General features: G+C 35.3%; 1 protein-coding gene across 1 annotated transcript; it reads right to left on the bottom strand.

The window, feature by feature from the left end:
• Positions 1–1,439: 1,439 nt before the first annotated feature.
• LOC131855830 (putative leucine-rich repeat receptor-like protein kinase At2g19210) lies at positions 1,440–12,135 on the bottom strand. The gene is made up of 4 exons (XM_059211734.1): positions 11,924–12,135; positions 2,670–3,079; positions 2,451–2,583; positions 1,440–1,584 (listed from the first exon to the last, which is right to left on the bottom strand). The coding sequence occupies exons 1-4, from the start codon at positions 12,133–12,135 to the stop codon at positions 1,440–1,442; spliced, it is 900 nt and encodes a 299-aa protein (XP_059067717.1).
• Positions 12,136–12,381: the final 246 nt, after the last annotated feature.

Below are 12,381 nucleotides of genomic sequence, written 5' to 3'. Positions count from 1 at the left end.
CTAATGATCGTGGCTCCCGGTGGATTGATCGACCGATTGATTGGTTCACCAGTTAAGGTTTCTTCTTGTCACCGAGACGTGGCTCGCTGCTGTCATTATTGGTCTATGCCGGTATGCGCCCCGTGGCAATTGGATATGTGTGTACTTTTAATTGATATCTAGTTACGACTAGATCCTTTCAGGATATGCACATAATTACTTGATGGATAAAGTCAATCGACATTAAGTTGACGAGATTTGGCTCAGAAGGTGTTTGGACACTGTCATTTCACGCGTGTGTGTATTCAATTGGCATGAACTACTTGCTTGGCGCCCGTATTCCCTGGTTTTATAACTTGCTATTTAACAATGGAATACCCTCATTTTTCCATCAAACATTTGCATTCTTCACTTGGTGACTTTCTATGGAGACCCCAATTCTCCTTGAAGCTACTTGTCGACAAATGGCATTCCTGGGCAAATTCACTGACAAACGTTTGCATGAGGTCCTCTACTCTCGACACCCTCTTATTCTTCACAGACTTAAAAGGACACTAGGGAAGGAATTCCTTATGTCTTATCATAGGTACAGAGCCAATGCCGATATCCCATCCTTTTTCCTTGCAATGGTGATATACATGGGGACTAGCAACTAGAGAGCGAAGCTTTTAACTCAAATGGTGTTTAAACACCGCCTGCTAGGGGAAATTGATGCCGCGTTGGACAATATTGATGCCAACCTGAGAATACCGCTTCCCCAAAATTACTATATGTCCTTGGGCAACGGGGCAGAGGTGAGAAAGTTAGTGATTGTGAACTCTCTGGACTTTGATACTCTTCAAGAAACCTGGCCTGCCATTACCAGGAATATTGAATTTGTGCTTAAGGCGGCAGGTATTCAAAATGGCTTCATGTCAGAATGGAGGGAAAAATTTCTTCGAGATGAAGGGTTAGCAGGTGCAGAAGGATATGGTATTCTGGAGAATGGAGATTTGGTTGATGGCAATGACTGGGAGTTTGGGCTTGGCGAGGAGTGGTTCCCAAATGACTACCGACTCCCTAGGGAGAAAGCAGAATCAGTGGCTCACTCGACCTGTGACACTGAATGCCCTATAATCCTGGATGCGGCTCGTGCTCTTGTGGATGCTGACTCTGAAGACTCCCATTGATTTCGGTTGTCACCTCTCTCTGGTTTCTCTGTTTCCTTGTTATTATTTTTTATTGTTTAAAGGCCTCTGTTATCTACTTCTAGCGATTGTTGACTGGTGTTTTGTACTTGTCGAGCCTCCATTGCTGGTTTTTCGTATAAGGAATAGAGCTAGGGTAGGGGGTTTTCTTCCTGGTTCTTTTCTCTTACCGCTCTCATTGAACCGGGCCTTGTATTCTCCTATTTTGATTAATACAAGGGTGCTGCCCCTCTGCAGCTATTTACTTATTAAAAAAAAAAAAAATTATTATAATTACCGAGCTAGTGATGTGTATTTGATCTCCAATAGAAGTTGAGGGCCTACAAAGCGAGGATGTCTTCCACTAATAATCTCCATCAAAACAACCTCAAAGCTGTAAACATCACTCTTTTCTGTCAATCGATATGAATTATAATACCTGTAAGAGGTTAACTAGTAAGTCCATTTCATCATTAAATCGACTACAAATAAAAGGAAACCAACCCATCTAAGAGAACTCTCAGTCTTCTTTTTCAGTCAATTAAAAAAATAATTCATACTTGCTCTGAAAAATCCTTCAATCATTCAAACCATGTAACTTTCCAACGTCTTTTTTGGATGGTCCAAAAATAAGCGACTTGATCATATTATTTTGATATAAGATCTAATACACTTAGCAGCTTACACCACCTTATTTATGCACATCCTTAATGAGAAGAACCACTGTTATTAACATAATAATATACTGAGATTATGTCCTCATAATGCAACTAAATAATGTATGTGAGACTTTTCCTACATGAGTTCATTCTAATAACTCCATGTAATCCTTTTTTAAGGCTAACTGGTGCTATAAGATAAACAAGGCATGATGCAACTGTGAGAGGTTGAAAGACTAAAGACCCTTTAATAATTCGATTGGGTATCAATAAAGAAAAGCAAAGAATATTTACTCTGGATCTAGATATCCAGTGGTGTCGTTTACAAGGGTAGATACGTGTGTAGCTCCATCCAAAGGTCCCAACTTTGACAACCCAAAATCTGCTATTTTTGCTTCCATTTCATCATTCAACAGGATATTGGAGCTCTTTATGTCTCTGTGAATAATGCCTGGTTTGCAGCCTACATGCAAATATTCCAATCCTGCTCAATAAAGAAAGCATCAGTTAGACCCCATGATCTTTTTCACAGTTTGCACTTAACTTTTTGGTTGGCATAAGTATCTGCTAAACCTTGGGCAGCATCTAGTGCAATGTTGAGTCTTTTTTCCCATTCTAGAGTATTTCTTGAAGAAGTTTGACTTACACAACAATAATCCTTAGTGAGGAGTCCTGATTGCAATCCACCCAATCCCAATGGTATTTTTGTGGCAGACAAGGATCACCCATCCACTCTTTCTCCAAATTAAAGTGCCCTGCAATTTCATCAAGGGTATTCACTGCAAAACTAACAGATGTTTTAGTATGCCATTCAAATTTATTCAAAAACAAAAACCACCATATAACAATTTAAAGCAATACAAACCATCTCCATTGTAAGTTCCATTATTGAGAGGGCTGCTATATTGGTAGACTTCAAAGGAATTGAGAATGGCACCCACGGTTGATCGATTGGTAGGAACAAGAGAAAACTTGACTTGTTTGGAGCCAGATAATTCCAATTGTCTGAAAGTACAAAATGTATCGAGGTAGTGATCTAATGCAAAACTAGGCCATGCATTTTCGTCTACAGTAACATTGAACTCCCTGATTGCACTATCTCCAGGTTTTTCAACTTCAGTGAAGCATAAAGTAAAATAGTATACACCAACTTGTGGAACACTCCAAGTCCATGTGATACTTCCTACGCTCCTGTTGTGGGTCACCAAGGCGGTTTCTAACACAGCTGATGGTGTTTCAAGTTTTTCTATAGTAGGAATGGAATTTGTAGTATTTCTTTAAAGCAAATCTTTCGCTCCTGCCTTCACCCAGATCCTATCAAATGCATCATTTGGATATCTACACAAAACAACTTTTTATATCAATAGTTATCATGAAAAGAAAATTTAATGTTTTTTTTTTCAATAAAAGTGGATTATTCCACTAAACTTTTTTATTAATATTTTTTATTTTTTACACAGGATTCAAAGAGCATACCAGAGGAAAGAACCCTAGGAAGAAAACCTCTGGTCACAGCTCATAAAATAAACCTATGGTATCTAACAGATCAATTTATACACCCCACCCAAAACCACATACAAAATGCAGTCACAACACATAATATCAATTTTGCATAGAGCCCATATGACAATTTGCCAAAAAAACCCATCGGATAATTTTCAAATGTAGACTCCATAGCTACTATCAATGGAAGAAGACAAAATTCTCGAAAGCCCTGTGCCAAATCCCATGAGCCAAAAACCTTCTTGACAAAAAAGAAAGTATCAAAAAGCCTTTGGAAAAACACTATTATATCAAATACCATGAGCTCGAATTCTTCTCCAGACAACAAACATGAATACTTGAAATGAAAGGGGAAAGCATGAATAATTATCATCATAAAATTTTATATCGACGTTACTCAAGAAAATCATATGACTATTGCAACAAACCTTCCCATACCCTAGAAGGAATTTCCTCAAAACCCACCTCTCGCTGATTAGCATTGCTATCAATGGCTAAATTTGCCAAATAATCTGCAATCTTATTAACTTCTGTGTAACAATGGGATACCAAGAAAGATTCAAACAATTCTAATTTTTGTAAAATGGGATCAAATATATACTGCAAATTCCAACAATTCGATTTCTTTTTGATAACACATTGAATAATCACCATAGAATCACCTTCAATTATTAAGTCCTTAATTCCCAAAGAGATTGTCATATCCAATCCAAAAGACAAAGCATGGAATTCCGCATAATTGTTAGTTTTAAAACCAATAGCATGACACTTAGCTCGAATAAAATTTGCATTGTGATCGCAAATTACCATACCTAACCCAGTCGGCCCAGGGTTACCACGAGAGGCCCCATCAAAATTTAGTTTAAAGTGCCCCTGTGGAGGAGGTTTCCATCTAGCAAAGCATCTCTTACCTATTGCATCATTCTTTTTTAAAATTGAACCATGAGAGGGTAAAACTGACAGCTGCTTCCAAACTCTAGTAACTCTACTATCCCAGTGCAAAAAAGAAGTAAGATTTTCCAAATTCTTATAAATAAATGACAAAGCAACCTCAGAGATTGAAGACTCAATTTTTAATAGAACCTCAGACATAGGAGACCTTGTTTTTTTAAATATCTTGTTGTTTCTCTCTAGCCAAACATTCCAAATCACAATAGATGGAGATATGATCCAAAGGCATGCATAAAAAGATGAGGCAAACATAAAGGGCCAAGATCTAAAATGGGAAATGAGATCCTTACCAATAATAAAGGATATATTTAACTTCTCAAACAACCATTGCCAACATTCATAAGCATAATCACAATGTAGGAACAGGTGTGAAGAAGATTCCAAATTTTTGTTACAAAGGACACAAGGGAAAACAACAGTACTACCAAGCCTGTCTAGTTTCATACCTATAAGGACTCTGTCCTGAACTGCCAACCAAGAAAAGGCTCCAGCTTTAGGAAGATAAGCCAAATGCCAAAACAACTTATAAGGCCAAGATGATAAATCTTTAGCAACCATAAGAGAGTTGTAACCATCTTTAACAGTGTACTTACTAGAAATATTCTTTGTCCAAATAAGTTCATTCTCAGAATCAGAAAGAAATACAATTATATCCCCCAAAATCTTCTCAAAATCTAATTTCATGCTTTGATCAACATCTAAAAAATCAATTGACTTCCATCTAGCTAGCTTAAGGGGTCCACTAGTCACAATTTCAAAATAATCTGCTACAAAAACACCCCAAAGGGAGGAAAGAACAGTGATCAGAGGAGACCAATCCCTAATATTCACCAAAGGTGTGTGTCTATTCCATATATTATCCTAGAATCTAACCTTTCTACCATTATGAACAATCCATGAGACATCAGGCAAAATAACTGATCTACATTTATAAAGGAAATTCCAAATAGCAGAACCTGAAGGCAAATTTGAGACTTTAAAAATGTACTCTCTCGGTCCATTATTTAAATATTTGGCAAACATAATTTGTGCCCATAAGGAGCTAGGCTTGTCATATAATTTCCAAACCAACTTAGCACCTAAGGCTAAATTCTGATTCTCTAGACTCCGAATTCTTGTTCCCCCAAGTTCCTTAGGAAAACATACCTTATCCCATGCAACTAAAGGGAGTTACTTCTTGCCATCTTTATTATTGTTCCGAAGAAAATCTCTAAGAGTATCATGTAAACTAACAATGACTGCTTTTGGAGACTTCAAAATAGACATGAGATATATGGGAACGTCATTCAAAACAGACTTGATGAGAACAATTTTACCCACCAAAGTTAACCGTCTATGATTCCATGAGAGAATTCTTTTAGAAATGACTGAAATAATCTTATCCCAAAAACCAATCTTATCCTGTTTAACAAAGAAAGGAATCCCAAGATAAGTACATGGAAGATTTCCAGTCTCAAATCCCCAAAAGGATTGCAACCTATGCTAAACCAGTTGTGATGTATTAAGGAAAAAAATATTTGATTTATCACCATTCACTTTCTGACCAGAAAACGATGCATAATTTTGTATTATTCCTTTAATCACTTTTGCCTCAACTAACGAAGCATGTCCAAATAATAGAGTATCATTTGCAAAGAGACAATGAGAAATACTTTGGGGAATATTCTGAATCCTTATACCTTTCCAAAGCCCCCCCACTTTAGTACCCCTAATAGCCCAACTAAAGGTTTCAGCTAGGAGAATAAACAAAAAGGGAGAAAGGGGATCTCCCTGTCTCAAACCCCTAGAGGAAGTGAAAAAATGACAAGGAGAACCATTAATTAAAACCAAGAATCTTGCAGAAGAAATACATGCATGAATCCATTTGATGCAGGCCTTGGAAAAACCTAACTTCTCAAGAACAACATATAAAGCCCCCCACTCTGCTCTATCATAAGTCTTCATCATGTCTAGTTTAAGTATCATGGCCGGGGTTCTTTGGGTTGAAATAGAATGCAACACCTTATGTGCTACAATTGCACCCTTTTCATCTCCCTTCTGGGAACAAAACCACCTTGCTCCAACAAAATGATCCTAGGTAGAATTTTTGCCAACCTAAGGGAAATTTCCTTCGTAAATATCTTATACAAAGTGTTACATAAAGCAATGGGGTGGAAGTCAGCAAAAGTCTTAGTATCCTCTTTTTTAGGAATAATTGCAATCATTGTAGTATTAAGTTCTTTTAAAAAATGGACCTATTTCTCCTAGATTCCTCGAGAGCCAATAAAACATCATTTCCCACAAAATCCCAACATTTCTGAAAAAATAAAGGAGTAAAACCATCTTGTCCCGGGGCTTTATTTGGATTCATGGCAAAGACAACACTCTTAACTTATTCTAAGGAAAAGGGAGACATCAACATCTTATTCTTTTCCAAAGATACTAAAGGAGGAATATTAGATATAATATCATTGCTGAGATTTCCATTTTCCGAAGATAATAATGACTTAAAAAACCTAACTGCCTTTGAAGCAATGTCCTCTGGCTCTGTCAATAAATTCCCATTCTGACACTGAATACAAGATATCCTATTCTTACATCTTTTAATCTTAGTGGAAGAATGAAAATTTTTTGTGTTCCTGTCACCATCTGAAAGCCATAACTCTCTAGATTTCTATCTCCAATAGATTTCCTCTCTAGCTAACACCTCCTCAAGCTGTAATTTTAGTGACTTCAATTCATCAAAAACTTGTGGCACCATACCATGTTGAAGTAAATGAGTATTAAAACACTCAATCGTATCTTGAATCCTTTGTTTCTCTTGAAAAATGTTTTTAAAATGTGAGATATTCCATTCCCTAATATTCAATTTCAAATAACTTAACTTCTAAGCAATCTGAAACATACGGGACCCAGAACAAAAAGGAGCAGAATTCCACCATTTCATAAGCAGAGGCAAAAAGGAAGAATCCCTAAACCACATGGGCTCAAATTTAAATGGAGACTTAAAAGAAGCCCTATCCTCAATAATTGAAAGGGAAATTGGAAAATGATCAAACCCTGAGACCGGTAGAATAGAGGAAAAAAATTCAAAATCTGAATCAATCCAATTCTCAGATAACAAAAACTGATCTAATCTCTCAACAATCTGAGAAAAATCTCTTCTCATGTTTGTCCATGTGAAAACCCCATTCTGAGACTTACAATAAAAAAGGCTCATATCAGAAATGAAATCCCCAAAGTCATCCATAATCCTTTTATTAGGGAAAACACCTCCTCTTTTCTCATCTAAATCAGTGATAGCATTAAAATCACCCCCGAAGATAATAAAGGAACCATGTTTTAAGGGAGAAGAAATCCTCTTTAATTCACCCCATAACTTATTCTTCCCTTGAATTCTTGACGGAGCATAAATTTTAAAAAGCCAGAATTTAACCTTTGAAATCTTTCTTATAACTAAAGCCAACATCCAATTTGTAGCAGATGCCACTAACTGTACCTCAATATTATAATTATTCCAAAGCAGTGCCAAACCTCCTGAAGCACCACAAGCCAGAGAAGAAAGATATAATCATACATTATCTTAATGAAAATAGGTTTCTTCAATCTATAGTTCTGTTCAATGTAGTTTTGGGTTCAATTACGTAATAGTTTTTCAACATCAATATTATCCATCACCAGGATGAAGAATGCTAGAGGAGAAGAGAACTATAGATTGTAGAAATCTAATATCATTTTGTAATAAAATATTGAATGTAAATACTATTAAACAATCTAGTTGTCAAAAGTGAATCTAACATATTATTGCTATTGAATTTTTTATATATTACTAAAAATCAAAGTAGAATAAATTAAAAACCTTAAAAACAAAATTTATCTTTTATAGAAGCTTTTAAAAATATTAAATTATTAAAAATGTGAAACAAATATTTTGTTTGTCTTTTTAAAATAAAATAAAGATAAGTCTTTGGTCTCTTCCTACTAAACAAAGTACTACTGCTATTTTGTTTAGTAGCAAGAGACCAAAGACTTATCTTTTCAAGGTGGGCTCATAATGGTTCTAAAACAAGTATGGTACCCATCTAGAATTAAACAAAAAATTAAATTAGAGAAAAGAAAAAGTCAAATTATTTAATGTTTGAAGGACATATGCTAAGAATCCAACAAATCACACAAAGAAAAAAGCCAAATCTGACATTTCTCCTCCTCATTCATCTTGACACCAACACATGTCAATTGAGCCACCAACATATTGAATTCTTCCAGCTAATTCATAATTCATAATTCATTTACTCTCTTCCATTCTAAAAAATTCCTCATTAATATGAGTGACAAGTTTGGAGGATGAGTGGGGTTAGATGGGTTAAGGGTACCAATCCCACCCCCATACCTCATTTATGAGGGAAGACTTGGGGGATGGGGTGTCCTAGTGTTTGTCCCCTCTTAAATGAGGAAAATACTCTCATGGAAGAGTGGAGGGGAGGGTGACAAGTTTCACCTTCCCCATCCAAGAATTCAAGATGAATCTTCCTATATCTTGTTACAAAATGAAGGATGGGTTGTTAGCCACTTCTCCTTTTGGAAACTTTTTCTAGTTAAGTTTTGGAAAGATGAGAGAATTGGGAGAAGAGTGATATTAAATTTGTTATGGAGGTGGAGATCAACGTGAAGAGTTTGTAGAGAGATAAGTTCACTTTTCCTTGCAAATGTTTAGTTGTGGGCAAGTTGTTTTGTTCAATGTGCTTGTGTTGTAACAAAGATGAGAGGATGATAATGTTTGAGAATTGTTTTGAGAAATCATTTTGTGAATTGGGTTATTACCATTGAACACAATGGTTAAATTGTGGGTCCTTCTTGCTCGGGGGTTTCACTAGAGCCCATGAGGCTTCATTACACCAATATGGTAGGGTGGAAAGCAAGTCTTTAGTTGTTATTTTTCCATTTGCATAGCTCTATTGAGGTCTTGTATGATGATTTTGTAGATCTAGTAGCTTTGAGATACTTCATTATGCTTGGATTGAGAGTTTCATTAAATGTAATTAAGAGAGAAAGTCTTTGTCATTTGATTTTACATTTTATAGTATGAGTTAGATAAAATTTGGAGTTTATGAATCTCTTGAGTCCATTTATGAAAGAATGTTATTTGTAAAATTGAGTATAGATAAATAAATGTGACCTAAATATCATAGCAAGTGTTTTTGAAATTGCTCCCTCCATTCCAATTACAATGGAAATGTTTTCCACTTGATTGATCTGTGATCGACCTTCAATGTTATCTTATACACTTCTCAACACTTAGTCAAAAAACATGAATGCAGATTCTTGACTGTGAAAAATCAACTTAATTTTATCTTATAGGGGAAGAGTACCAATAGATAACATAGTTCCAATAATTGTTACCTTATTGTCATGTTGACCCCCCAAAACATAAAAAAAGTACAAATTACAATTACAATTACATATGCACAGCTATTGGTGCATTACATGACATAAAAACAATCAACTTTAAACTTCTTAGACACTCAAGTGTACATTCTTCCAAATATCACTTCACAGCTTTATGCATTAAGTGAATCTACATTTGGTACTTGCATTTGCAACAACTGGTGCAAGGCTCCCCAGTAACCAAGAATTTGCATTAAATCAAATTAAAAAAACCAAGTTTCAATCAAAACATATAGTAAAATTGAACAATTCAAAGCAATGGAGGACTGCATATTTAATATGACATAATCGACTATTTCCCACAAAAATTCAAATTTGAAAATAGCTAGCTACCACAATCGAATGCATTGCACATTCGAATTACATTATAAGACAAAATTTTCCATGTCACTTTCATTACAATCCAATTCATTGTGTATTCTTGAGCTCTGCAAATACCCTCTACACATTCCTTATTCAAGGATGCACATTCAGGTTGGTACACACAAAATAACTAAATTCCCTCTGCAGTCAACGTTAAATGCTATAAATCTTTCAATTGAAATTATACTATTTTCAATAAACCAACATTTTTTTCAATATAGTCATTGTAAATAATATTAACAGCCATATTGGATGTCCAATGATGGTTTAGCTTCTTCGTAGCTACATTATGATTTGTCTATTGATAATTTCTTTGTATGCAGTTTATAGTTTCATTTCAATGGTCTCTTACAATTTAATGTGCCTATATGGTTATTGTCCATTAATAGTGTGAACTTTACTCCAATTTCTTTGCTTCATTATAGTGTGCACTTGACTCCACTTTCTTTGCTTCATTTTGTGATATAGGTTTCATTTAAATGTTGTGTTAGTTTAATAATGTTGAAATCCTTACAGTATAATAATGCTGAAATCCTCACAAAGAATGGCAAAAAAAAATGATTATCTATTTGTTTTATTCGAAACCCCTTCATTATTTATCATTACAATAATGTGTATGCTTGATACTATTACTTACAGTGACTATATACTAGCTATAAGGTTGTTGTCCCCCCATATACACACACATATACATACACGTATATACATATACATATACATATATACATACATATATACATATATATATATACATACATATACATATACATATACATATACATACACACACAAATGTGTGTGTGTGTGTTGACATATACCTTCTCACATACACATTATGGGCCACTTGGTACGAATTACTGCCAACTACATTGCCCTACACACACACGTGTGTGTGTGTGTGTGATTGTCGGCAAATACCTTCTCACATACATGTTATGGGCCACTTGGCACAAATTACCACCAACTACACTGCCCTATAAACTTTGGGAAATGAAATTTTTTTGAGGCATTTTCATTGTTTGCTCTGCCTTCAATTTATTAATATATTCACTATAAATAATATTATCAGGCATACAATATATTACTTTCAATAAATTTCATATGAGAAATACAACAACATCATTCAATTATTAGTCATTTGAGAAATGAATATGCATCTTAATGCTATGTCAATGATATCTAGTTTTTAATCACATCACAGTTACATCTTTCACTCCTGCATCTTGTGCTTCTAGTTTCTCTCCTTGTTATATAATGTTTCAATTTTTGTACCTATGTGTGTGTGTGTGTATACACACAACACCATTTTATTTTGTTGAAACGTGTTCAATGATGTAATTTCTCACTAACTAATAGAATATCAACAATATCCAATTTTCAATCACACCACGGTTACATGCTTAACTATTGCATGGTTGTTTCGAGTTCTCTGACTATATGGTTATTGTCTATATTATCAGGCATATAGAAATAGAGACACAATACCATTTTATTTTGTTCAAAGATGTTCAATGATGGATTTGTACTCATTGGTACCTACAAAAATTGATTTGTTTTTCATCATTTATCTCAATAGCATTGAGGGTTTCATTTCAAGGACATGTCTCTGTATATATATTTATATAGGCACACACAATTGCATTTTATCGTTGGTACCTTATCAGTGCAGGTTCACTGAACATAATGGCACCAGGTAGAAAGGGAAGCAAATGTGTTAGACGTCAAACATTTAGAGTCACTTGTGGGGTGCACTTCCCCAATGAAGATAGTTTTATCCATAATGAAGACCCAATGACTCATGTTGTAGATGACCATTCACCTAACAATGCAACTAATATGGAAACTACTGTTGTACATGACCATTCTACTGCAACTTACAATCCTATTCCAGAAAAACCATAAGTATAGGTGGCCTCAAAGGTTCCCAAACCAAAATGGAGCATATTAGACATGAAAGAAGAAATATCATGCATAGAAGACAAGCACATGTCTCTTAGAGGCACATCAATCAAGTATGGTATCCGCATTGCCTCTTTGAGGGCATGGCTGATGGGAGCCACAACCACGACTGTGAGGGGTCCACACACCATTTTATCAATAGAGGAGGATGAATTTGTCCAATGGTGCAAAGACATGGTTGAAATTGGTCACGATCTCCAAATTAGTCAACTTCAATCAAGTGTTGCCCAAATTACCGAGAATAGGTCTAATCCATTCAAAAATGGGATTTCAGGGAGGTCGTGGTGGGTAGGGTTTAGACGAAGGCACCCTGATCTGACGATGAGAACAACATAATGAGTGGACTTTGATAGGGCTATTATGCTTCAACCTTGTAT

Source organism: Cryptomeria japonica, chromosome 9, assembly GCF_030272615.1.
Source record: "Cryptomeria japonica chromosome 9, Sugi_1.0, whole genome shotgun sequence".
NCBI classification, from domain to species: domain Eukaryota; kingdom Viridiplantae; phylum Streptophyta; class Pinopsida; order Cupressales; family Cupressaceae; genus Cryptomeria; species Cryptomeria japonica.
The sequence above is the reverse complement of the archived record's forward strand: the minus strand, read 5'-3'. Positions and strand labels throughout refer to the sequence as shown.

Coding starts and splice junctions, on each gene's coding strand:
- LOC131855830 (XM_059211734.1), bottom strand. CDS start 12,135: ATGGTGTGTGGACCCCTCACAGTCGTGGTTGTGGCTCCCATCAGCCAT. Junction 2,584..2,669: donor TGGAACTTACAATGGAGATG/GTTTGTATTGCT, acceptor TTAGTTTTGCAG/TGAATACCCTTGATGAAATT. Junction 1,585..2,450: donor TCACTAAGGATTATTGTTGT/GTAAGTCAAACT, acceptor AACCTCTTACAG/GTATTATAATTCATATCGAT.